The following is a 25,226-nucleotide window of genomic DNA, read 5'->3' as shown; positions in this document are numbered from 1 at the left end:
AACTCATCAATTGTTCACACTAATTAATTTGCCTCACTTTAGAATAACATTATTCAAAGGTAACTTTAAAAACTAGAATGTTGCATATATCAGTGAGTAATATCACCCAGATTACAGATAAGTGAAATAAAACCAACAGTATGTACTGAACAACAAAGCATACATCTGTCCTACAATGCCAAAAAGGCTAACAATTAATTAATACTCATGTCAGAACACCAATCAACCACAGACAAACCAGTATGGTACTGTAAGCAGTTTGTTACTTACTGGCAAATGTTCAAGTAAGGGAGTTATACTTTCAGACACATATATTATATTTCCATCTGTCATAATTGCTAAAAAAAAACCATCAAGAGCCTGAAATTAAACATAACGGGCAGTTAAATAAAAAAGAAACAGCATACTAAAAATGTTAAAATATATTCAACACACAAAATAATACAGAGCAACTTTAGTTTGGTTTATTAGAGAAATGGGAATGTCTTTCCCTACTAAAAACCCCTACTCTTGTTTTTTACACTATAAGCATTACAATTTCCATACTGTTCTGTTGCTAAATAACCTGTGGTTTCAGAAGCAAGTACATATATAGACAGACACTGTTTTCCCCAACTCCCACTCTGCCTGCCTGTTATTTTTAATTCTGTCACCATTTTAGACCTCAGAAAGCTCATAAAAATAAGCTAGAGACAAAAGCAAGATGTGGGAAAACGATGAGAAGAACAATGAAAGAGCCAGCTAAATCAATGAATTTTAGCATTTAAAAATCTCAATATTCCCAATCTCAAAGAAAAAAGCTTGCAGTGAGATTTGAGACTTGAAACCTGTTAGATACAGTTCTGACTGCCTTGTCTGCTACTGAACTCGAATTTCTTTCCTCTGAATACAGCATAACATTTCCACTGAAAGCTACCAACAAAAGCATGACAGAACTGTATTTCTAAACAGGAAATTTTAAAGCTCACATCTTCGACAAAAACCCTTATATCAGAGAATATTTTAAAAAAATTTTAAATACCAAAACCCAGAACTTTTTTTGTATCTGTGCATCAAAGCAAAGGCTTAACTATTGAATGAAAATAAAAAAGTGTTTGCTAATTTGTAATATTTTTTATTTAACTATTATTAAAAATTGTTTCACTAACAAAACACAAATGACTTATGCTCATCAATGAAACAATAGCTTATACTTAAAGTTTCTTTCTGGTAGTTTTGCAACTATCTTCAGCAAAATAATGTTATCACACCAGTTTTGGAAAGCATAGCAAATAAAGAAATTAAACACTTACTTACTGCTGTCAAGCTATGTGGATATGTAATGCCTTTTTCATAATTAGGATTTTAATTTATGCATAATAATTCTTTCTCTAGTACCTTCCTTATGTTGATAATTTAAAATATCCACTTGGACAGTCAACACATTCATTTACTGACTTGCTCTCTTACTATGTTGAATTGAAAATGTAGTTCAAAGAAAATCTGCTTTTTTGAAAACAAAATTCTGAAACTGAATACATAGGTTTTTTGATGGTTCATCTTCATGAAAACATAGTTACAACAAAACATGAGAATAAAAATGTATATCATCAAACTGAAAGATTACATAATGGAATGACTCCTGGTGAGGAATTATTCTACAGCCAGAAAAACAGAAATAACATACCTCTAACATTAACTGTGTGAACTCTTCATTACTAAGGAATGTTGGTTTCCAGTCCTGTCGAATTTCACTGGCATCGGATTGTGCAGTAATTTCTACAATCAAACACATTCACAGTATAAGGATTAATACTTCCAAAAGCCTTTTTTTCCCCTTAAGCTACATATACACAATTAAAAAACAGCAGAAGGTTCTCCAGTATCCTCTGTTATTCATTCATGACATACAGATATTGCTCCTTAAAAAGAAAATAAATGCATTCTCCCGCGTAATAATTAAATTCTTCATCTCTTTCCTTCAACCAGTTTGTGCTACAGTCCTGCCAGACTCCAAGGTAATGCTAAAGTAATGGACTTTGATGATGAAAAAATATTACTCTCCTCTGAGAATATAATAAGATGTTTTATTAAGAGTATTGTTTACAAAAATTTAGAAAACCAGAATTCCTGATCTGTTTATGTCATTAAAATGGCTAATGCTCAAGTATCTTGGCAAATCCTTGTCATTCTCACCCTTGCACAAAAAATTGTCATTGGCCTTTCTCTTGTTCCTGCTTTTTTCTGGTTACACTTAAAAAAAGAGTTTTTCAACCAAGATTGTTACGTGCTGTATGTCAGGTTTCACTCTAGAATTCCTGCCTGTTACAAACACACAGATGAATTTGGATAATATTAAGTAGAGATTCCTGCAGGAGTTGAGAAATACATAGAATAACTTCCATATACAGGTAAAAGAATCAACACCTGCTAAGCAAAGCCTGACTCTAGGTTCTGAAAGAGAAGCTTCCTTATCAACTTCCTGATGGAACAACAAGAAGCAAGACCCTCATGGTGCTTCAGTTTTGATGAATAAAAAAGGCATCACAAAAGTGCTGGTTTTAAGAACAATCTTGGACAAGCAGTCAAGTATTTAGTGAAATCAAAAGAACCAAACTAATTCTTTAAGGCTTCTGATTTTTAAAGGACAAATCTGTACAAAGATCATAAGCTGGAGTCTTAGTTCACATGGCTTAAAGAGCCAGAAAACCTGGAACTGAGTTAGATATGCAAAAGGCTGGAGCAGATTGTAACTTTGTTTACCACACTGAAGGGGGAAGACTTTACAAAAGAGCTTTAGACTTAACTAAAAGAACAGCAAACAGCAACGTCATGCAAAGACATCGGCCAAAAGTGGAAAGCTGCAAGACGACGTGAAAAAAAAAAAAAAAAAAACAACAAATAAGACTTTCCAATTACCAGATCTCACACAACACATGATTCATCAGGCTCTTCCAATCTGTTTTGAAATGGTAGCACAAAGCAGAAAGAGTGGGCTGAAGAATAAAGAAAACCTAAGTATAACCCCAAATGTAGCTTTTCAATCAGCACAAAGATAACTGAACACGGAGGGGAAAGTCAAAGGACATGAAAATGAAAAGCTCTGCCACCAAAGTGGAGGCAAAATTCCAGGAACTTAGGGCATTCATTCCACAGAACATAGATAATCTTCACTTTAAACCAGGAAAGTCTGATTCATTGGCTCATTCTGGCCCTTATAACCATCCTACTTCAGAATTAAAAAAGGCTGTCTTTTGCATTAGAATGGATTTATGCTAAATGATAGCTGAAGTTCATGCCTTTAGTAACCATTCTGAAATACCACAAGTACAGGTGTTCTTTTACATTTTCCATCACTAGAGCAAGTATGATACAGGTAAACAGAGCCAAAGCCACTGAAAGGACCTGTTTCACTTGGTACCTCCAGAGAAATGCCTAGTTCTGTCAGAAGGTTTCACTCACAGATAAATGGCAGTAAGGTCACCAGATAACAGAAAGAAGAGCATAACCAAACTTGCAAATTAAACTTCAGTCTTTAAGTTCTGTATCTGAAGTAACTCTACACCAGCAATGAGAATTCTCAATAGAAATTGCTAGCCAAGCCAAGATCTGTACCATTTCTCTGTAGGTTGTAGGAGTATCAGTCTACTACCTGCAATTACTCTACCTGCAGCTAAATTCCTCAGTATTTACTAATTTTTAAACATTTATTGTTCACATACTCAAAGAAAGATGACAGGCAGTAGTAGTCAAGGAGAAGCTCCCAGCGACACAATTTCAATGTGTTTAGCCTCCTGTATTTTCCCAGTGAGAAATGGAATCCACATTGGCCAATAACCAACTCAGATAGCTCATCTGGAGCTGGTGCCAGAGTATCAAGCTTGGATAATGTGGAAATAATCCAGAAAGAACCAGAAGCAACGCAGTTAAATCCTGGTGTGGCTGAACACAGTAGGATTTCAACCATAAAGCAGCCACTCAGTACTGAACAACCCATTTATTTTTTGCTAGGTCATTCGGCTTTATTGTAATATCCAAGCGCTTCAGGAGACAAAATATTCTTCTGAACTTTGCCAACACTTTGTCCAAAACCATTTTAATGTAAAACACTGCACAGCAATGCTAGTAAGCACTGGCAGCCAGAGCTTTAAGGAACTTAATATGATATGTGCTGTCACACAGAGCTGCATTCTGTCACATCAAGTGAAGGACAAAAGTGCCATGCCCTAAAAGGCAACCATCTCCAAAGTTGCATTCTGCCCATTTATTAAAAAAAAATCTCAGAAAGCACATTGAAGAAAAGAGTATGACTGGTGCTGCTGGCTGGCTGACACACATTTGTTCTGCATTGCATATTTTATGTCAGGAATCACCTATACAAGACAAAATAATTCTGAAACAGAACAGATTTTAACAAAGGCCTTATAACCTAAATAATTGAATTTTACAGAAGAGCAGCTTAATGCTTTTCTTTTTGTTATGAGACACATGCGTCTCAGAAATTAAAACAGCATAATCAATATTTAATTGGGAAGAAAACCCCCAAACCTATGAATTCTCATATGAATTATACCTCTCTCCTTTTTCATTGAGGTTATGTTTACAATTTTAATAGCAATATTCAGTACACATTTGGTGTTACTGAAAACATAACACTAATGGAAGAGATGTGCTAGAACATGGAAGAACATTTCTCATACCTTAAATTGACACACATACTGTTGATAATTACATAATTATTCATTCACTTAACAGCTTTATTTATCTTATAACCTTATAGTTACTTCTTTTAACCCTACTGCATTCTAGTTAGTATGTGTTCCAAGAAATAACCCAAGGAAATTACTTAATTAGCAAAAGAGTCCATCTTCTTCAGTTTTATCTTATTTTTGGTAGTGTGAACCACAAGGTGCCATATTAAGAACAAGTGTAGGAGTAAGAACAGGCACTTTTTATATGTATTTTATATATCTAACAGCCATAAACAAGTGTACAATTGGTGGAAGGATTTTTTTCATGACAGAAATAACAACCTGTAACAAACTTTAGTATGACATATCTGGGTATATCCCACCATCAGCTGATGCTAACAGCCAGAGGAACAAAGCATAGCAAGGATGTTCAAGGATATTGATCTTTTTGACATTTCACACGACCCTTAAAGAACAACACACACACACACACTCATTGGCTAATACATCCATGAGTACATTTTAAAACTTTACAAGTTCAGCTAAAAATATTCTTAGAGTTTTTCTGGGTTTTTTTCCTAGCTAAATGGGAAAAAAACCCCACCAAAAGGCCCATACTCCTAGTCTCTATGTCCTTGTATTTCACTTTCTCTTGTCAAGCAACCAACCCAGAAACACTGCTGGAAAACATGAATTCCCTACTGCCTTATCACCTTTCTTTAAGCAGCCAGTTGTGTAAGCACTTGACATGACAAGAAGGAGCACTAAGTTCTCTTGGATTAGCTTTTCAGTGATTAATCTTGCTTCGTGTAGAACCTGGAGAGCTGAACCAACTGTTCAATCCAGGCTTATCTAAATAATCAAATAAGTATTTCCAGCAAGTACTTCCACTGAAATGGATCAGCATTTTTCTTATGAAGCAAAGCTTTAACACCTTGGACCAATTAGTCTGTCTAGAACAAAAAAAACTTTGAGATTATTTCAAAAATGAATCTTCTCTTTGTGGAACAGATTTCATTGACAACTATGGAACAAAACAAATAGTGCTGGCATTTATTAAGTATTAGCAGAAACACAGTTGTAGCTCAGCTACCTAGAATATTTTTAAGAGTATCTTTCTCCAGGAGCGCTTCACATTTTTTTGACAAATTCCTTTAAGAAGCTGCACAATTTTTTAATATTTTATGTAATAACTGAATTATCACTTTACAAAAATTAAGAATGCATAAATAACATTTTTTGTTACCTTTGTGCTTCCGTAAGAAGTCAATGCTCTTCTGCAGCACAGTGGATTTATCCATCTTCCGAGCATTACCTGGAAGCATGGAACCCAACTCTTTGATAAGTACATTAAACTGATCTCGACGTTTCTTTTCCGACTTGTTTCTAGACACTCTGAAAAGCAAATCAAAAAATGTTTTATAAAAACTGTAAGACTTTCTTGTAAGCTGCATACTACTGCCAGGCTCCTGATGGAATCAGCCTCTTAAGAATTTCTGCTGTGATGACTGTCACAAAAACACCTACTCTCTGTCTCAGACACCATTTTTGAAGAATGGCTTCCTCCTCAAGGAACAGTGCAGCAAAGACTCTGGAATAAAGTACCCTTTTACAAAGCACAAATAACTGAATCAAGATTTATAAATATACAATATATCTGAAAAATCACAGTAGAAGAAATGCTGTTGAGTAATATGTTGATTTGAAGAGTAACCTTTTTATTGTTTAGAAATCACACTGATAAGTTAAAGCATACAAGTATAGGATATTTCTTAGCTTTAAATAACTTTGAAATTTACCTTTTTGCTTTATCTTTGTCATCTTCTTCCACCAGCCCATCAAAAATGCTTCCGTCATTTCTGAAAGAAAAAAAAAGAAATAAATGTTGGAGTGGAAGTTCTTCCCCTTTGAAGTCAAATCAAAAGAAGGAGGAAGAGGAAAGAGTTGATTATTCATCAGCCTCATCTCCGTTACATCAAGAAAGCAAGGAACTTTCACTGCAATGTCTCACAAGGACCATCATCAGTAACCTGAATCTAAATCTTTTATGTTCTGCTTGTATTTACTGAAGAAAAAAGCAAAAAATCTTGTATTTCTGACACACCTCAAAGGATTCGTCGACTGTTTCTCAAAAGAACTTACAGCCCTATACAAACACTTCAATGAATAATGCTTAGATTTGGTAAATATTATTAGTGGAAGAGACCTAAGGAATATGCTATACTTCATCCACATATGTAATTTCATAAATACACAATTAATATCAATGTTAACAGTAAGTATTCATTATATTTGCTTCCTCAATAAGTATCACATAACTTTCTTAGCTTGACAACTGTCCATCTGCTGCTATAAAGAGGTGTTAAAATCCAAAATAAGAATGTGTTTTCCTTCTAAGATGCCTCAGTAACCTTCATACAATTACTTTGTTTCACTTCCTTTTGCTTTGAAAGTCAAGTCAAAACTGTTCTTCTGTTTTCCAAAACTGCTGTATAATGGACTTTCACATGTTATTTCTCTTTACTTCTCCTTGCTTTTAGTTTATTTAGTGCTGTCCACACTGACCTCTGTGCGTCTATCCTGAAATAACTTATCCTAGTGCTTCCTTCCTTTAAGCCAAGTAACCTTTCTAAAATGCTTACCTCATCTCTCTGATTTATAAACCATCAAGTAATTGTACTGTACATTATGCAGTGATGTTATGAAGTTACTATTTTGTATGCTACTACATAAATATCAGGCTTTTAGAAGCAGTTCATATCTTTAAAAGGCTGAAGTTTCAGTGAGATGCTGCAAAATTTCACTAGAAGAACTGACAAGTTAGGCAACAATTAAAAAGTTTCACCCTTTCCTTTTATTCTTATTTTTTTCAATTGTGCTTAACTTGACATAAATTAGATGCAAGTTTCATTTCCCAAAGTCTCAAAAATGGTAATATACAGGATATTAAGTAGAGATTGTTCATCTAAGCTGCTAAGAGAGTGCAGCTCAAGGAATCAAGTAGAAAACATACCTCAGCTATTACTTTTCCCTTGAAATAGGTTAGCAGGTCACTTTACTATCATCTACAGCAACACTAATCATTTAAATGTATTTGTTTTCCTTAATCAAAAACTGAAGTACAAAAGAAATTAAAAGTTCAAGTAAACGTTAAAAATCAGCTCAACTTGCACAGATGTTGCTCCATGGCTGAAAACAAGTAATGCATTTTAAGATTAACCTCAAGCAATTGAAATCACTGTTTCCAGTGAGTACAGAATGACACATCTAACAAATTAACTTTGTAAAAAATAACTAAAACCTCACTCTTTAATTTTTGTGTAAGTTAACATCTAAATGCATTAACCATACAAAAAAAAACTTTTAAAGAAAGAACCAAACAGTAATTCTCCCAGAATTCTCCATATCTGTTAACATACCTGTCTGCAATGGAGCTCATTTTATGGGTGCTTATGGTAAAAAACATAACATAGCACACTTTAGTCTTGTGGTAGACATTTGTACGCCTGCCTATAAGAGAAGAAAAAAGAAAAATCAAAATGTGACTGAGGGGAAAAAAATGTGTTCTTCGTTAGAGCACACACTGACATTTTCATTTGCTCCTAATCCTCCCCTCTCTTCCAACCTTTGGCTCTGCCCTCCTACCTTCTCTAAAGCAATCTCCATTACCAGCATAACCTGGGCCTTAATATTTCATTTTACATGACAGAGTTCAAGAGAACACTAGTAAAGGCTACAGTAAATATGTCTGTACTAAACCAATACAAATGCTTTTATGACTCTGAATGCATATATAGCTTTTAATTTTTATTTTAACTTTTTCCTAAAGAACCTTCCTGAGTGTGAAGGCTGAACAGATGTTAAATACACTTATAGCAGTACATTCCGTTTAGAAACAGTGCAAACAGAAAGAATTTGGGATATAGCACAACTATCATTTATTCTTACTGTACTTTTTCTTGAGTACATTGTTATCAAAGACATGTGAAAAGATAACAAGATACCAATTAGAATGTGACCTCTGTAATCTGACTACCTCTTAAAGCAGTCCCTTACTCGTGACAGGAAGTTTTTGGTTTTCCAGATATGCATTTGCCTTTGAGTTAAGAATGTGAACGATATATTAATACTGAGAGAAGGAATAAAACACAGGTTATGAAAAGGCTAAATTCAAACATAAAACAATAAAATTAAACCTGCTTCTTTCATATGGAAAAGTTAGTTGTCAGAGACTGCCCAAAGCAGCAAGACTCTAACATTGGTAGTGATTAAGGAACTGCATGGAGGAAGTTTTGTATGAGCTGAACTTGCTGATCTTTAGAAAGTTTTAGTAGGCTACAAACTTAATAGTAAAAAGGCTATTAATTTCAAAGAAGATGATCTTAGCCCATGTAGTGACTCAATATTTTCTGAGAAAGATTTGTTTGCTTCTGAGAGTACTAAAACCCGTGGAACTTGCAGTGTCAATACTACCAGAAACATGGCAGCAAATGCCTGATGAGGGAACTGAGAAAGATGGCTTGTGATTCAACCCAACTGTCTCTGCATCTACAACAGCCACACACTGCGTGGGTTTCCTTCACAAGAATAGCATTTTTCACCACAAAGTTTCATAACTTGAGTGCAGCAGCAAAGTAAATGAGAGAGATGTGATGCAGCAGAATCTCTTTCAAGCACATCACAAAGCATGCTGGTGTTTCTGCCCAAATGCTTCACTTCTTCAATTAGTACAGACCACTTTGTCTTGCCTTTATCATCCAAAACCTAGTGCTACGAAGACACACCAGCAGCAAATCACTTCTTTCCTCCAGCTCTTCAACCTAACAACCGCACTGGCCAGACTGGGAAACTCCCCAAATTAGCTGGCCAAGTAACAGAGTTGTGCCATTTGAAAGCCAGCCATAAATGGCATGAGAAAAGTAAATTATGAAGAACTGTCTGTTTGAATTTTTGTCAAAAGTGCACAACAAGAGACAGGTTGCTCAGCAGTAAAAGCTATCATGACTGGCATGGAACTAAGTTTACAATCAAGACAAAAGCTACAAACTTGTTTTCATTTAGCTAACATTGTAAGCATTAATAAAGCTATGCACTAATTACACTTCCTGTGTTAATTTTTATATGAAAATGGTACATAAAATTGTAGGGATCAAGAGCAATATGAAATTCTGTAAGAAAAATTATACACTTTCCCTAATGTGCAAAAGCAAAACAGATCTACATTGTACAGAAAACTTTTACTTGTGACATAACTGACATATTCATTATGTAGAATGAAAATTTAGAAGTCAGTATTTTTCACTTTAACAGAGCACTCCAGTTCCCAGAATTCAACAAAATCATTCATCACAACATACAGATCCTATGTCAGAACTGGCAACCTAGAGCTGCTATCCAAGACAAATAGTTTAAAGTACTGAAAAGTACAGGAAATACACCTGTAGCACACTGGTTTCTCATCTTTCAAGGTCTGACCCTTCTGTCTTTGTATCTAAATTTGCAACACACTGAACACTTTCAGTGCTTATGCATGCCAAGGATAAGAGTGCAGAGATAATACCACCAACACCAGTCAAGTTGAAAATAAACACTAGGGAAATAAAGGACTATGTCTATTTGTAAGATTCAAGTTCAGTCATGTTCTGGAGAACAAAAGACACTACTTAGCTCTGCTACTCAGCCCATCAGTGCTAATAACTAAAAGCCATGGGAACCTTATAAGAACACAGTTTTACCTTTTACACTTTGGGACTTGTTAAAGTATGAGGTTTAGGGATGAAACCTGGTTCCTGTGAAGAACAATATGGAGTCAGATGTATCCTCTTCTGCAGAAAATAAATTCCAAACTGTCAAAAAATAAAAATGGAGAGCTTTAAAATCAGTGAGTTTCAACTTATCTACATCTTCATTTTTTAATAAAGACAAGCTACTGATTTAACAAGAATAATCTCTAAGTGCAGTATTCTGCTTATCAAAAATATCTCAAGTATTTCACTATCTGAATTGACATTGCTTTAAGGTTCTTCCTGATAAACAGGATATTCTGACACAGTTTTATCTTGGCTTAAAGCGATCACTTTATGCCGATATGTAGTCTTGATGCCCTTTTCACTTCTGAATTTGTTAGGACTCGTACCATCTATGTCTTCATGTCCACTTACTACATTCAAAGGGTATTTACACACCATTATTTAAACATCTTTTCACTGAAGTTCTTATTAGGGTCTCTTCCGGCTTTCTCTGTTACATCTTCTCCTCTCCAAGCCTCCAAAATTGTTATTCTCACTCCAGCATGTGTAGAATGCTGCTGCTGCCAACTACCAAAGTTGCCCAGTTGCATTATTGCCTCTTCCTCAAACACAGCCTGTTTCATTAACATTAACTCTGTTCCAAAACTCACTTCAAAATCAATTCCTAGAATGCAGCACAAACTTGCTTCACAACTGCACTTCTTCCAAACAAAAACTCATCATTGACGTAAGTGATCACCTACATCCAGTCTCTTTATACCACTATATTTCATTTATAGTTACTTCCCTTGAACCATGCTACTTTTCACATTTTCATGCTACATCAAAACAGGTTTTTTTCCCCCTCATTCCTGTTTCCATCTGCCTTACTTACTGGTCTTAAAATAAAACACATCCACTATAACATGTACTTCCATTTCTGAAAGATTTTATTTTAAAGTGTATTAAATTCTGAAAAGGAAGCTGGGATCTATAAACTAAGGTTATGCTACTTGTAAATTCATTGATGACTTTTATGGAAAACACCAGAATTATCACTTATTTCATTTGAAAAGTTAAGTGCCTTCTCCTGCACCTAACAGAGGTTCTCAAGTGGTTAAAATACAGATGCAAATATTAACATAGGAAGTTAAAGCACAGCAGAACAATCTGCCAACAGGAGAAAAACAATTACAGTATGATTCAGTGAAGCCACTCGTTCTTGTCTGGCCAAATAACCTGCTGGCCCATTGACCTACTTTTTTAGGTGCTTACAGCCTCCTCTCCTATTCTGTTTTGTTCCATTTGACAAGTGCAAACATTAATAGTGACAAAGAGTCCCATGGAAGTCTGCAACATGAAACCAGTGTTTTTAAACTGCTTGGAGTGGAACAACTCTGCCAACTCTCACCCAGTGCCTAACGGAGTTCTAACGATGAAAATCACCTCTCTGCAGTATGTAGGTACATTTCTTTTAAATCACAATTACACGCTTAGGCTAAACATCACAGATCTTAATCACAGAACTATCTTTTATAATGTCAAAAAGGGGAGCTCTTACACGTATTTCACGAAAAGATTTTAACAAGAGCACGAGAGGAATATGCTTATATCATAAATGAACACAAGCAAGCTTAAATCAGACCAAAAGAGAAGCTAATCACAGTGGAAAAGCTTTTGTTGCCAAAACCACACAGATCTCTAACTCAGTAGAAATGGCATGTATGTGAAAGCCAGCAGAAAGGTTAAAACGCCTACATGCCAGCACTGGCAGCCACAAGTGTTCAAAGGTCATTATTCTGTCTCCACAACTCATTACTTTTAAAAAAAAAAATAAATTATGTCTGTCTGTCGCTTGATACCACGTGTTTTGAACACATTCAGGCCTGTTTTCCATCTTTTCTGTAACCAAGGCAGCTAGAAATTTGCTATCTTAAAGAAAGCTGAGATCCTCAATCAAAAATCTTAGCTGCTGCTGTGGATGTGCAAACCATTACTACACAAAATTGCTCAATCTGTAGAAAAATTACAAAAACCAGCAATACTGCAAATTCTGCACTATGCTGACTTATCACTCATGAAGAGGCAATAAGTTACTGGGTTCCAAGTCATTGCTTGGCCAAATAAAAAGGATCCTGAATAAGTTACAGGGTAAAAAGTCCTAATCAACTAAGGTAATAAAGTTCACATTATCTGATAAAAAAAATCCATTTTTTTTTAGACTGAAAGAATTTCAGTACCTTCAGTCCAACTGTATTATCAGTATTAGAAGGCACATTGGTAATATTAAATATTGGAAACAAATTCAAAGATTGAACAAACTATTAAGTTACAGTACAGTCTTGCTAATGACAGATGTTCTGAAAGGACTGGACTGAAAAATGAGTGGGAAAATGGTGAATGCATCGCCTGTATTTCATTTTGTATAAAGGCAGTAACTGAAATCCCTACGTCTCCAGCACTTCACCATAATAGTAACACTGATAAATATTTCTGAGGAAGAATAAGTATTGCCCCAATAATGTAAAAATATTTTTATAGAAAAGCCTTGATTTATGTAAAATTTTGTGTCATGGCATACAAGTAATTCTTACATGATTTTGCAGATTACAGCCATCAGAAATAACATGAGGTGGCTTGTATTATTAAGACATATAATTTCATACCAGGAATATAACAGAAAAAACATATCAAGCAATACAGTTTTCCAACCCCACAGTTTCTTCAAACAGAAATAGATTAACTTCTTTAATACAATCTGATTTATGTGCTATAATCCAAATTTGCCAGGGGAGCAAACTAGCTAATAAAATCATTGAGGATTAGCTGTGGAGAGGATCTTGTTTAAAGAACCAAAGGCACAGCACCTAGTGCCCTGCAGAGCTCTAACACTAGTGACCCACCAGGGTAAGAAAGACCAAGAGCAGAAACATCACACTGAGCAAAAAGCTGAGCAGAACCTGACTCCCAATGTAAGCACAGTGTCAGAAGCTCTGCTCATTATTGAGATTCTGAAGATAATTACAAACCTTCCTGATACTCCTTTCCATGAGCTTCTGATCATTTGGATTATGAATTTCTGGGGGTTTACCCTACTAGGACGTAACACCATAATTAGGGCAAGTAGAGATCCAGTCATCTCCTGCCCAGAAAAGTACATCACTACCACTCATATTTTCTGTTTTGCTTTTTGTTTCATTGGATTACCTCCAGCCCAGCCATTTTCTCTTTTTTGGAGGTGGGGTAGAGGGGAGGAGAAGAGGAAGATTTTGCTCAGGTTTAGCTCCTCTCCAAAAACCATAGTATTTTGTAGAGCAAGATATTTTTAGACAGGCAAACCATAACCACCTGCTCTCAAATCACATAAAATTTGGTCTAATAGAACAAGCAAGCAGGTTTCAAGGTAGTTGCTCCTTTGCTTGCAATGGTATATACACCAACAGAAAGCAAATTAGGGTAATGACTGATTAATCTTTTCTTGCTCATCAAACAAAATCTAAAGATGGGGCTTCAAGCTACACTGCTTAAATTCTGCAGCTGAATAGGTTATTCCAGCAGCTGGGAATTTTCACATATTGCAAGTTTTCCTCTACCACATCAACAAACCAGTTTTTGGTCTGTGTTTGTGCAGAAGAGATGACACATCCTAGAAATGTCATTTTCTGAGATAAAACACACTACAGCAGCACATGTTCATCTTCCAGTGCTTCACAGGACAACTGATGAGAGGGAGCTGCTTCTAGCGTGGATGGATCCCAGATGGCTTTTAATAGGAAAATCTGTGAGTGGCCATGAATAGTCTGCTGTGGGTGCAGCTTCCTTAGTGCATCACCTTTTCAGGGGGTACTCAAGGATATATACTGGAGAAAGTACAGTAGAACAGAAGACTGGTGGTGTGGAGTGCCATTACCTGAATGACAGTCTTAGGTCTGCTACTGAAGAACTTTGGGGAAGAGGATAAGTCCAAGCAGTCCCCAGGAGAGATTAAATGCCTGTTAGAAGGCCTGTTGGGGTAGTAGTCAGTGGGATCACCGATTTAGTTGAGTTATAATGACATTTCAAAGAGTGCATACTATTTGTGTGCTATCATACACAGTCCACAGCAGCGAGAAGAGGCTACAGAGATCACCCTGAGTAGCAGAAAACATGACAACAGAGGTAAAGAGAGATGAACTTCTTAGAAATGGTTTGTCACACAGATGTGCCCTGGTCTACTCCCTGACAAAGGTAATGGACATTAACAAGCTGCTTAAAAACATTTGCTCAAAAGTCACTGCAAATTGTATCTTCACAGAAACAAGGATTATGAGGATTACAGGAAAAAGCAATTCTCTCCTGCATGCCTCATGTATTAGACTGTCCCACCATCAGGAGAGAGAATTCTCTAGGACTTGGGACTGACCACAGTTTGCAATGTCCATCTCTCTAGCTCACAGAAAAAGAAAACACCCCTGCCCATCACTCCTCTGCTCCAGACCATTTGGGCTGATCTCTGCTTGGACCAGCTGTTCTGCAGTCACTCTTCTACCCTTCTCTGCAGTCTGTATCTCCTTCCCCTTACTCCACACAGAGATGGCCCCACAGCTCCCTCCCTGATACAGTGCAGCTCCGTAATCTTGGTCCAGACTGCAGTGAAGATACATGCCAGAAAGCCCTAACAAGCCTCAGGCCTTTATCTGGGCTACAGTGATTGCACACTGGTGGACTTTGCAGCCCTGAGGGATGTCAATCAGGTGAGCTGTAATGTTAGGCTTCTTGGAGCTAGCCAATATGAACCCCAGGGAAACTGCCCTCAGGGATAACAGAGAGCAACAGAACTGGCAGATCTGTAAAGGATGTCCTCCACATAACACAAAAGCTGATGATCTCCAGGTAAAAGAAATCTGGCAAAGAAGACAAGAGTCTAGCAAGGATGAGAAGGGACTGCTGGTCAAACTAAAGGGCAGGACACAAATGGATCCTTCTCTCTGTCCCAGGACAGGTATCATAGGAAGAATAGAGAGACAAAGTTCAGTTGTGAAGGAATGGGATGACGAAGGCCATGAGGAAGCTGGAGCTGAACTTGACAAGGGATGTAAAGAATAACAAGAACAACATCCACACGTATAATAACCAGAAAAGGAAGGTAAAAGAAGGTGTACACACCCACTAAACAAGGCTGGTAAACTGGTAACAACAGATGAGGAGAAAGCTAAGGTAAAAACAACTTTTTTGCTTCAGTCTTGGTTTGCAACCTCTTTCCCACACTTCTTGAATGGATGGACTGCAAGACACAAACTAGAGGAACAAAGTCCCTTCCACTGTAAGGGAAGATCAGATTCATGATCACCTGAGGAACATGACTATATATAAGTCCATGACACCTGATAAGATGCATCCCAGAGTCCTGAGGGAATTGGTTGATGCATTTGCACATTCATTCTCTATAATATCTGAAAAGTCATGGCAATCATGCTAAGTTCCAGGTGACTGGAAAAAGGGAAACATTGAAACCAGATAATCTTTATGGTGCCTTCCAACCTAAACTATTTTATGATACATTTGAACCTGGTCCACACTTGTCCATGTACCCCACTGATCTGGTCTCTGACTCACCGAACTGACTTCTCAAAATATCCTCAGACGTGCCACTTCACCAGGAATTCACTAGCAATCTGGGCTCTTTGCCTGAGACTGGCTTCCCTCCAGACCCCTGGGGATGACCAGGAAAGCACTCAGCAGGTTGCCAGGTGTCTAATAATTGATCCTTGGCTGTGGGATGCTGAAGCACTTACCAGACTTTTTTTTTCCACTCCACCCCTTTCCAAGCTGTCTGTATTATCTTCGCCTTCTAAGATTCCAACTAACTACACTACAACTAACCTGAGGTGTTATTTATGTGCCTCCATCAAATTACTAAGAAAGATATTAAAAGAAAGTGATACAATACAAATTTTTGGAGTCGTCAGTGAACTCAGGCTCCCCCCCCAAAAAAAAAGGACAATAAAACACAGTACAAACCTGAGTTTTTAAGACAAATCTGAAAAGCAGCATTTAATAACCTAGCCATCAGAAACAGCTGCTATTCTTCTGTAGTCTCACTTAAAATATTTTCTCAGTCATTTGTATACACAGTTCCTTACAAGAGATTCCCTTTCTTCAATAACAAAGCTGTAAAAGTGAGTGGTAGAAATAATTGCAAATCATGTGCAACTAATCTGTACAAAAAAAGACAGTGGCTACATGTTATGATCCCTCCTTGCTCCCATTTTTTAAGGCTCTACCCTTCTTTGGCTCTCACTGGACATGCACACCCCTTTAGCTCTGGCCACATACTGAAGCAGATTTGTGAAATTACGTGTTTAAAAGAATGCATATATCACACAGTTTTAGTAAGAACAAAATAATAAAGATTGTATTTTAAAAGTGTGGCTCCATCTACCTTTGAAAATTGGCACAGCTAAGAAACAGTACCCCTCTACAAAGAGCAGGAAGCTCTTAGCCAGATCTCCCACTCCTGGTTCTATAACAGGATACCCTGAGTTAAATTTGAGAATGTGTGTGTTTGCACATCTAAAATACAATATATATATTTCATAATCAAGTCTGGCTTAAAAGTACACCTACGGTCTCTCTTTAAATGGTGCTTAACACAAAACCAGTATTTCAGTACAGAGTTTAGGTCAAAAGAAGCTAATTACTAACCTGTTACAATTCAAAACTGAAAACTTTCATATCCCTGTGTAATTCTCTATTTCCTTTAATGGAATTCTGGGAAGACAAAACCTTCAGTGAGCTAGTCAGGTGAAGAACAGATCCTAAATTTAAGCTCATTGTGCTGAAGAAAAAAGTGTCATAGATAGTATAAAATTTGCAGTCTGCTATACTCTAACAGGATCCATCTAAACTTGGTACATTTCACAATGAACAAATAAAACCAAGCTTCCTCCTCCCAGCCTCTTAGATGAAACTGAGAAGATAGACAACTGATGAGTTTTTTTCAGAAGTTCAAAAGGTGAAAAAATTATACACACAATTTCTAAAGCTTAAATTCCCACTGGATATTATAGCTATCTCATAAAACTATTTACTACACACAAACCAATCTTTTTTCTACAGAATAAAGTTACCAGACAGTGAAAAAAATCTTCACTTGATGATTTCTCAATACCAACAGCAATTTAAAGAAAAAAACTTTAAAACACAGTCCTAAGATATCTATCTTGGAGTTAGAAACATTTTGAAATAATTAATCCAATTAAAAATGTGCATATTTATGAAGCTGAGCAATATGAATTTTAGATGTTTTGTATCAGACACAAGCAATAGTTTAAGGATCTGTTTTTCTAAAATAGTTTGCCACATTTTCATCAAAACAAAAATACTACAAAGAATCCTAATAAATCAAAACAAAGAAGAAAAATTTATTAAATATTTAATTCTTGTACTGGAAAATAAACATGCAAATTCACCAAGAAATGAGACAAATCAAAGAGTCAAACATTGGTTTTCGTCTACCCCAATAATAAAAGGGAAGTACTTTTTGAAAACTGTCCTGAAGAAAAATAATTATCAATTTCAACAGACATAATTATTACACATTCAAAGCGAGATAACACCAAGGAAATTCTTCTTCTATTCCATGCAAAATTTCTTTTTGGTGTTGATATAAATTGTCTTGGGTTGCAATATATAACCAAAAGCATGTATTCTATTCCCAATCTGTAGAAACCAGTTGAAGATGTGTTTTTCTTTTTAACTCTGGGGTGGGGGAATGAGGCAGGTGCCTTCTGTTAAAACCAGGTGGAGAAATGTTCCTTATCATCTTCCCTGGGGGATATCTCCTGTTAATAGGCCATTGAGGCTCACCACATGACTGATAACATCACATCATCCTACTGTGAGATGCCCCACCCAGTGGGAGGAGCCAAGCATTCCTACCTAGATAAAGAATTCACCACAGCAGGCCAGCCTGTTTTCCATTGGATTCCTGAGGAACACTGGACCCTTTCTACAGAATCATGTCTACTCCAACAGAACCACATCTGTTACTCCAGGAGGATTTATCTGGATGCTTCCAAAACCCCGACCAACAGGTTGTCAGGTTGTATTCTGACTGTCAGGGTTTCTAGGATTTTTGCTGATTTGTTTGCTTGGGGTTTTTTGTACTACTTCATTTCTATTTTTAATATTCCTAGTAAAGAACTGATATTCCTATTACCATATCTTTGCCTGAAAGCCCCTAACTGCAAAATTACAATAATTTGGAGGGAAGGGGTTTACAGTCTCCATTCCAAGGGAAGCTCCAGCTTTCCCTGGCAGATATCTGTCTTTCCAAACCAAGATATAAATGCAGGCTTAAGTTTAGAAAATTAGACTTTATCATTGCTATTATTACTGCAACTACACTCAGCTATCCACCTCAATTACTCTTCCTGAAATACATGAGCCTACACATTACGTGAGCACTTCAGCTGACAGACTTTTAGCATACAGACATGTCTTAAAAGGTGGGAAAGGAAGCTAAAGAGAGATTATGAATTTCACATAAATGAATCTTTCTGAAATTCTATCCTAGACCAGAAAAAAACCCCCACCCAACGAATATTTATTAGCTTTTACATTCAAATGAACATTTACACTTTTTACGTAAAGAATTTTGACTAATCAAGAGAAAACTTCAGTCAAAATTTCCTGTTCTGTTCTCATTATGCTTTTCTAAAACTTCCCAAAATCAAGAAAGTCACCAGTTGGCCAAGAGAGTGTGTAAGAAGTTATGCAATTATTTCTGCACCCTGTGCCTTTATCACAGAATCACAGAACGGGTCAGGCTGGGAGGGACCACACTGGGTCATCCCATCCAACTTCCCTGCTCAAGTGGGAAGTCATCCTAAAGCACAGGGCACAGGGTTGTATCCAGACAGTTCCTGAGTACTTCCAGTGAGGGATACTCCACAGATTCCCTAGACCATGTGATCCAGTGCTCGTTCACCTGCACAGTAAAGAAGTTCTTCCTGTTCAGGTGTAACTTCCTGTGCATCAGTTTCTACCCATTGCCTCTTGTGGCTATTACATGGCAACACTGAGAAGAGCCTGGATTCATCCTCTTGGCACTCCCCCTGCTGCTACTTACATACATTCATAAGGTCCCCTCACAACTGCCTTTTCTCCCAGTTAAATAGGCCAGCTTCCTTAGCCTTTCCTCACAAGAGAGATGCTCCAATCCCTTAACCATTTCTGTTGTTCTCCACTGGACCTGCTCCAGGAGCTCCATGTCTCTCTTGTCCTGTGGAGCCCAGAGCTGGACACGGCACTCCTGATGTGGCCTCCCCAGGGCTGAGCAGAGGGGCATGGTCACCTCCCTCAGCCTGCTGGCAGTGCTCTTCCTGATGGACCCCAGGGCACCACTGGTGTTCTTGGTGACAAGGACACTCTGCTGGCTCATGGACAGCGTTCTGTCCAGAAGGACTCCCAGGTCCTTTTCCCCAGAGCTGCTTTCCAGAGGGTCCCCAGCCTGTGCTGGTGCATGCAGTTACTCCTCCCCAGGTGCAGGACCTTGCACTTGCCTTCACTGAATTTCCTTTCTGCTCATCTCTCCAGCTTGTCAAGGCTCTTCTGAAGGGCTGCACAACCCTCTGGGGTACTGGCTGCTCCTCCTGCTTTGTGCCATCAGCAGATCTGCTGTGCATGTCTCTGATCCTTCATCTAAGTCACTAATGAGCAAGTTAAACAATTCCCAATATTGAATTGTGGGGGACACCACTCGTGTCAGGCCTCCAAACAGATCCCATGTCACTGATAGTGACTCTCTGGGATCAGCCTGTTCTCAATCCACCTCACTGTCCACTCATCAAGACCATGTTTCCTGAGTTTGCCTACAAGCTTGTTGTGAGACACAGTGTTGAAAGTCCTGCTTAAGTTGAGGTTAAAAAATATCCACTGCTCTGCCTTCATCCCTCCAGGTAGTTGTTTCACCATAAAAGGCAATCAGATTGGTCAAGGATGATTTGCCCTTAGTGAATCCATGCTCCTGATCACCTTCTTGTCACCCACATGGTGACATGGCCTCCAGATGGCCTCCAGAATCAGACATTCCATCACCTTTCCATCGATTAAGACGAAGCTGACTGGCCAGTACTCTGGGTTCTCCTGTTTGCCATTTCTGAGTACCACTGTGACATTTGCTTTCTTCCAGTCCTCAGGTACTTCTGATTGCCCTGACCTCTCACGAGCAGCCTCATTATGCTGCCTACCAGCTCTCTCAGCACTTGTTGATGCAATCCATCAGGGCCTATGGACTTATGAATGTTCAGTTTACCTCAGTGTTCACTAACCCAACCCTCCCTGACCTCCTTGAAGGAAAGTCTTCCTTCCAACATTCCTTTGTCATTCTCCTGAGTCAGGTATTCTGGAAAGCTGGTCTTGTCAGTGAAGACCAATGCAAAGAAGGCATTCAGCATCTCCACCTTCTCTGCATCCTTGGTCACCAAAGTCCCCTTCCATTTAGTAAGAGATCCTCATTATCTTAGGTTTTTCTTTTGTTATTTATGCGTTTGAAGAAACCCTTCTTGTTGTCCTTGACATCCTTGATCAGACTGAAGTCCAGGTGGGTCTTGGCCCTTCATGTCTTATTTCTACTTTGACAAGCATTCTATATTGATTCCAAGCAGTCTGCTCCTGCTTCCATCTCCTGTATTTCCTGATTACACTTGAAAAACGACCGCAGTTTGTTATCCATTCATGCAGGTCTCCTGCCCTCCTGCCCCTGTCCAACTTCTTGCTCACTGTTCTTGAGCCTTAAAGGAGTCATGTTTGAGTATCAACCAGCTCTCTTGGACTCCTGCTCCTATGGGATTCTTTCAAGAAGATCCCTAAAGAGGCAAAAGTTAGCTCTCCTCAAGTCCATGGCTGTAATCTTACTGCTGCTTCTTACTTACTTTCTCCTTCATCCTTACTTCTTTCTTGCCCTTTACAGTCCATAAAGGATAAAGCTTGAGTATTAAACCAGTTTTAAGGGACATCAAATTATTTTCTATCATCAACTTACTCCTTTAAGATACAATTATCTATCACATCAGAAGCATCTTACTGATTCTCAGTTATGCCTACATGAAAAAGCAATGGAGGGGTCAGAGGAGAACTGGCACACCATGCCAGACAACTAAACAAAATGAACTCAAGAGATTTTTGTATGTGGTTTTGTTTTGTTGGGAGATTTTTGCTAGTTTTGTTTTGCCCTTTTTTCTTTGGTCGGTTGGTACTCTCTAACTAGGAGACAAAGACTTATTCCTAACTCGTGGTCAGGGTATTTACTTATGTTTGTAAGTACTTTCACCGATCTCCTTGATCAAGCCAAAAGTCTGTATAATGTTAACTTTTGATCATTACTCTGATCCCTCACTTCCATGGCCACATTAAATTCCCTCTCTTCAGATAGCATTAATATGTGATCAGTCAATAGAGCCTAAAACTGGTTGAGCCCCAAACTAACCTAAATGTTTCATTCAGCTAAATCAACTATATTTGTTTCACCACAAGACTGCTCAAAAGCTATGTTGGCACAGGGAAAGGGGAAGCAGCAAATCACCAGGTCAGACATCTTTTGGCAACAGTGGCATTTCATGCTGACCTACACCATGTGTTATACCACAAACAGAGAGCAAAATTAGGAAAATACAAGATGCAGATTTCTGCTTCAAGAAATGAGGATTTTAGCTACTACTTGAGAAGCCTGCATCATATTTAAATGAAACATGTTTATTCTCCCATGTGCTGTTGCCTCCCACATGACAATTCATGACAAATTTAAACTTCTGGGCAGAATGCGACTTACTCTTACATACTGATCCAAACTCATGGATCAGCTTTATGATATGAAAACAAACCCAGAACTCAGCCTTAAAGTCAATGGGAATCTCAGGCAAAATGTATATATATATATACCTGATGTGTTGCTTAGCTGTCAACCTGTTCATCAAACAGCATGTTCATTAGCCTCAATTTAGAATGATCCTCAGTACAGATACATACACTAGGATATTCCTCTAAATCAATAATCTGAAAGTAAGAAAATCTGATTAATTATTTATACCAACAGCAGCTACTTGTAACACTTATAATTGTACAGGTACACCAAATGGACATAATTTTAAAAAAATTACAACAGTTGCCAACGGCAACATCCAAGAACATATCACAGGTGTTTCAGAAAGCTATTGTTTTATCTGAAACTTAATTACCTTTATCATACAGAAATGCATACATATAAGTAAAACACTTCTAAAAATATTAAGTGCTAGTCACCACTTTATTTTTTACAAGTTGATTGCACAATCCATGATTTGTGCAGCTGTGGAAGTGCTTCTGCTGCCTTAATTTCCCAGCATGGGTGACTCATTCACAGCGAAATTATTCTGTAAAGCTTTTGTGAGGAGTGGACTGTTTGCCTGCCTGAAAAATGGAGTAGGCAGTATACTTCAGTGGAAAGCATCTTCAGAAAGAATGAAGTGAGAGTACACATTTCCATAAAATAAGACAGTTGGAAAATTTTAAGCTACAACACTGAAGTGCAGTCCAAGTGAAAAATTACCAGACAAGCAGCTCCTCCTCTCTACCTCCACCCACCACTTTTCCCAGAAGTCCTGCACATCATTTGGAGACCACAAAGTGCTAACAAAAGGAAAATGAATGAGGTAGCTGAAAAAAGAACTAAACAAAACATGGGAAGCACTAGGGGATGGTCATTTCAGTGTATTTCCACTGTAAGAGAAGTGCAAGTTTTGGACCACTTGATGAAACTGAATGGCCACAAATCTGTAGGACCTGATGAGATGATGCTACCACGCCATTCCCCACCATATTTGAAAAGCCATGGCAATCAGAAAAAAACTCCATTGACTGGAAAAACAGAAACATCAGCCCTATTTTTTAAAAAAAGGGAGAAACGAAAATCCAGGGAATCACAGAGCAATGAGCCTCACCTCCATCTGGGAAGATCATGGAAGCAGTTTTAAGGCACATACAACACAAGGAGGTGATTAGAGACAGCCAGCACAGCTTTACTAAGGGCAAATGATGCCTTACCAATCTGGCAGCCTTCTATGATGGAGCACGAGCTGACAAAGTTAAGACCAACCAATGTCATCTAACTAGACTTCTGTAAGGCCTTTGCCATGGTTCCACATAGCATCCTTTCCACCACACTGGAGAGACATAGGTTTAAATAGTGGACTACTGGAAGGAAAACTAACTGGATGGATGGACACAGCCAGAGAGTTGTGGTCAATGACTCCATGTGCAGATGAAAGCCAGTGACAAGGGGTGACTGCATCCAGCCCTCAGATCCTCAACACAAGAAAGGCATAGACCTGTTAGAGCAGGCGCAGAGGAGGCCACAAAGATGATGAGAACACTGGAGCACCTCTCCTACTGAAGACAGGCAGAGAGCTGAGGTTCCTCAGCCTGAAGCAGAGAAGGCTCCACAGAAACCTCACTGCAGCCTTCCAGTACTTGAAGGAGGCTTTTAAAAAAGAGGCAGAACAACTTTTTACACAAGTAGATAATTACAGAACAAAGAGAAATAGTTTAAAAGAGCAAAGATTTAGATTAGATGTTAGGAAGAAATTCTTTACTCAGAGGGTGCTGAGACACTGGAACAGGTTTTCCAGAGAAGTTGTGGATGGCCAATCCCTGGAAGTGTTCAAAGCCAGGCTGCATGTGACCCTGAGCAATCTGATCTAGTGAATGGCATTCCCTACTCTTGGGTGAGGGGAATTGGAACTAGATGATTTTTAAGGTCTTTTCCAAACCCAGCCTATGATTCTATCTAAAAAATATGTGGCAAAATACACTTCCGTATTAGCATGCTTACTATTATATTCCTATGGTTAACAAGCTTCAACAGAAGTAAAGAACTTAATTTCTTAGAATTCTAGTGTCTACCAGATTCTTCAGTTTATCCCTCAATACAACTACCTTTTATTGAAAAAACAAGCTTATACTGTAAATAAAAATTCAACACGATACTTACAGAATTCCAGACTTTAATTTCACTAAAGAAAACACCGGAATTACTCTCTTGTCAGAACTTAAACAGAATAATCTGTGCTCAACTGGAATTACAGTGATTGCAAGACTTGAGATAAAGGACAAGTACTTCTTATTAAAAAGGCAAGAATTGCCTTAACAAGGAAAGGGGACAGCGCTCTCCCCAAGAAAAAATAAACAAACCCAACCAACCCACCCAAAACAGAAACACAACCGCCAAAAAAGCAACAAAACAGAAGAATTTTGCAATTGCTACAGAGAGGAAATAACTCATCTGGCTAGAGAATGAATAAAACTAAGACAAAACAAGTTTCGTTTTATTGTCCCTAGAAACTTTTGGCAAAACACTTAGTAACTACTTTGGGTATAGATGCTAAGTATCCTTTTGCCACCCTGCTACAAGCAAGAATCCAAGGGAAAGGGAATCGCCCAGCATTTAGTCAGTCATTGGACTTGTTCAGGTAGGAAAGATGATACATTATTGTAACAAAAGAGCTATTGCTACATGAGCTAAACAAAATCAGTAATGAAGCAACAAGAAAAAGTACATAAATCAATTCCAATTTTAATTTAACTTCACTGTAATCACTCTGCATATATTCTTTTATGGAAATACAGGAAGGCTATCTTTACTTAATTCAAACATTAGATCACTGAACATAACTCAATTTCTGACTGTCCAGGAAACAAAGCTCAAAGAAAAAATATAGTTTAAAGTAACACTGGAACATTTAACATTTTCTAACATTCTGTGCTTCTAAAAGATTATTTATTTATGTAGAAAACAAATGTTCTCACTTTC

The 25,226-nt window shown here is 37.7% G+C and overlaps 1 protein-coding gene across 15 annotated transcripts in view; it reads right to left on the bottom strand.

Moving 5' to 3' along the window:
* CLOCK (clock circadian regulator) overlaps nt 1–25,226 on the bottom strand; it is a 66,793-nt gene that overhangs the window by 24,972 nt on the left and 16,595 nt on the right. For 13 of the 15 annotated variants that reach the window (XR_010743404.1, XM_066316976.1, XM_066316972.1 and 10 more), the window contains 6 exons: nt 10,406–10,516; nt 8,090–8,180; nt 6,470–6,529; nt 5,917–6,065; nt 1,667–1,758; nt 271–360 (listed from right to left, as the gene is read on the bottom strand). Coding sequence is in view for 14 of the 15 variants with exons in the window: in XM_066316976.1 (XP_066173073.1) it covers nt 271–360; nt 1,667–1,758; nt 5,917–6,065; nt 6,470–6,529; nt 8,090–8,136 (438 nt within the window). In the remaining variant the exon portion in view is untranslated. Of the gene's footprint in view, nt 1–270; nt 361–1,666; nt 1,759–5,916; nt 6,066–6,469; nt 6,530–8,089; nt 8,181–10,405; nt 10,517–25,226 lie in introns of those variants that run through there. The other 2 variants (XM_066316984.1, XM_066316983.1) reach the window with 2 other exon arrangements.

This window comes from Sylvia atricapilla, chromosome 4 (genome assembly GCF_009819655.1).
Source record: "Sylvia atricapilla isolate bSylAtr1 chromosome 4, bSylAtr1.pri, whole genome shotgun sequence".
Taxonomy (NCBI): domain Eukaryota; kingdom Metazoa; phylum Chordata; class Aves; order Passeriformes; family Sylviidae; genus Sylvia; species Sylvia atricapilla.
Note: the sequence above shows the minus strand (reverse complement) of the source record. Positions and strands in the feature narration are given on the sequence as shown.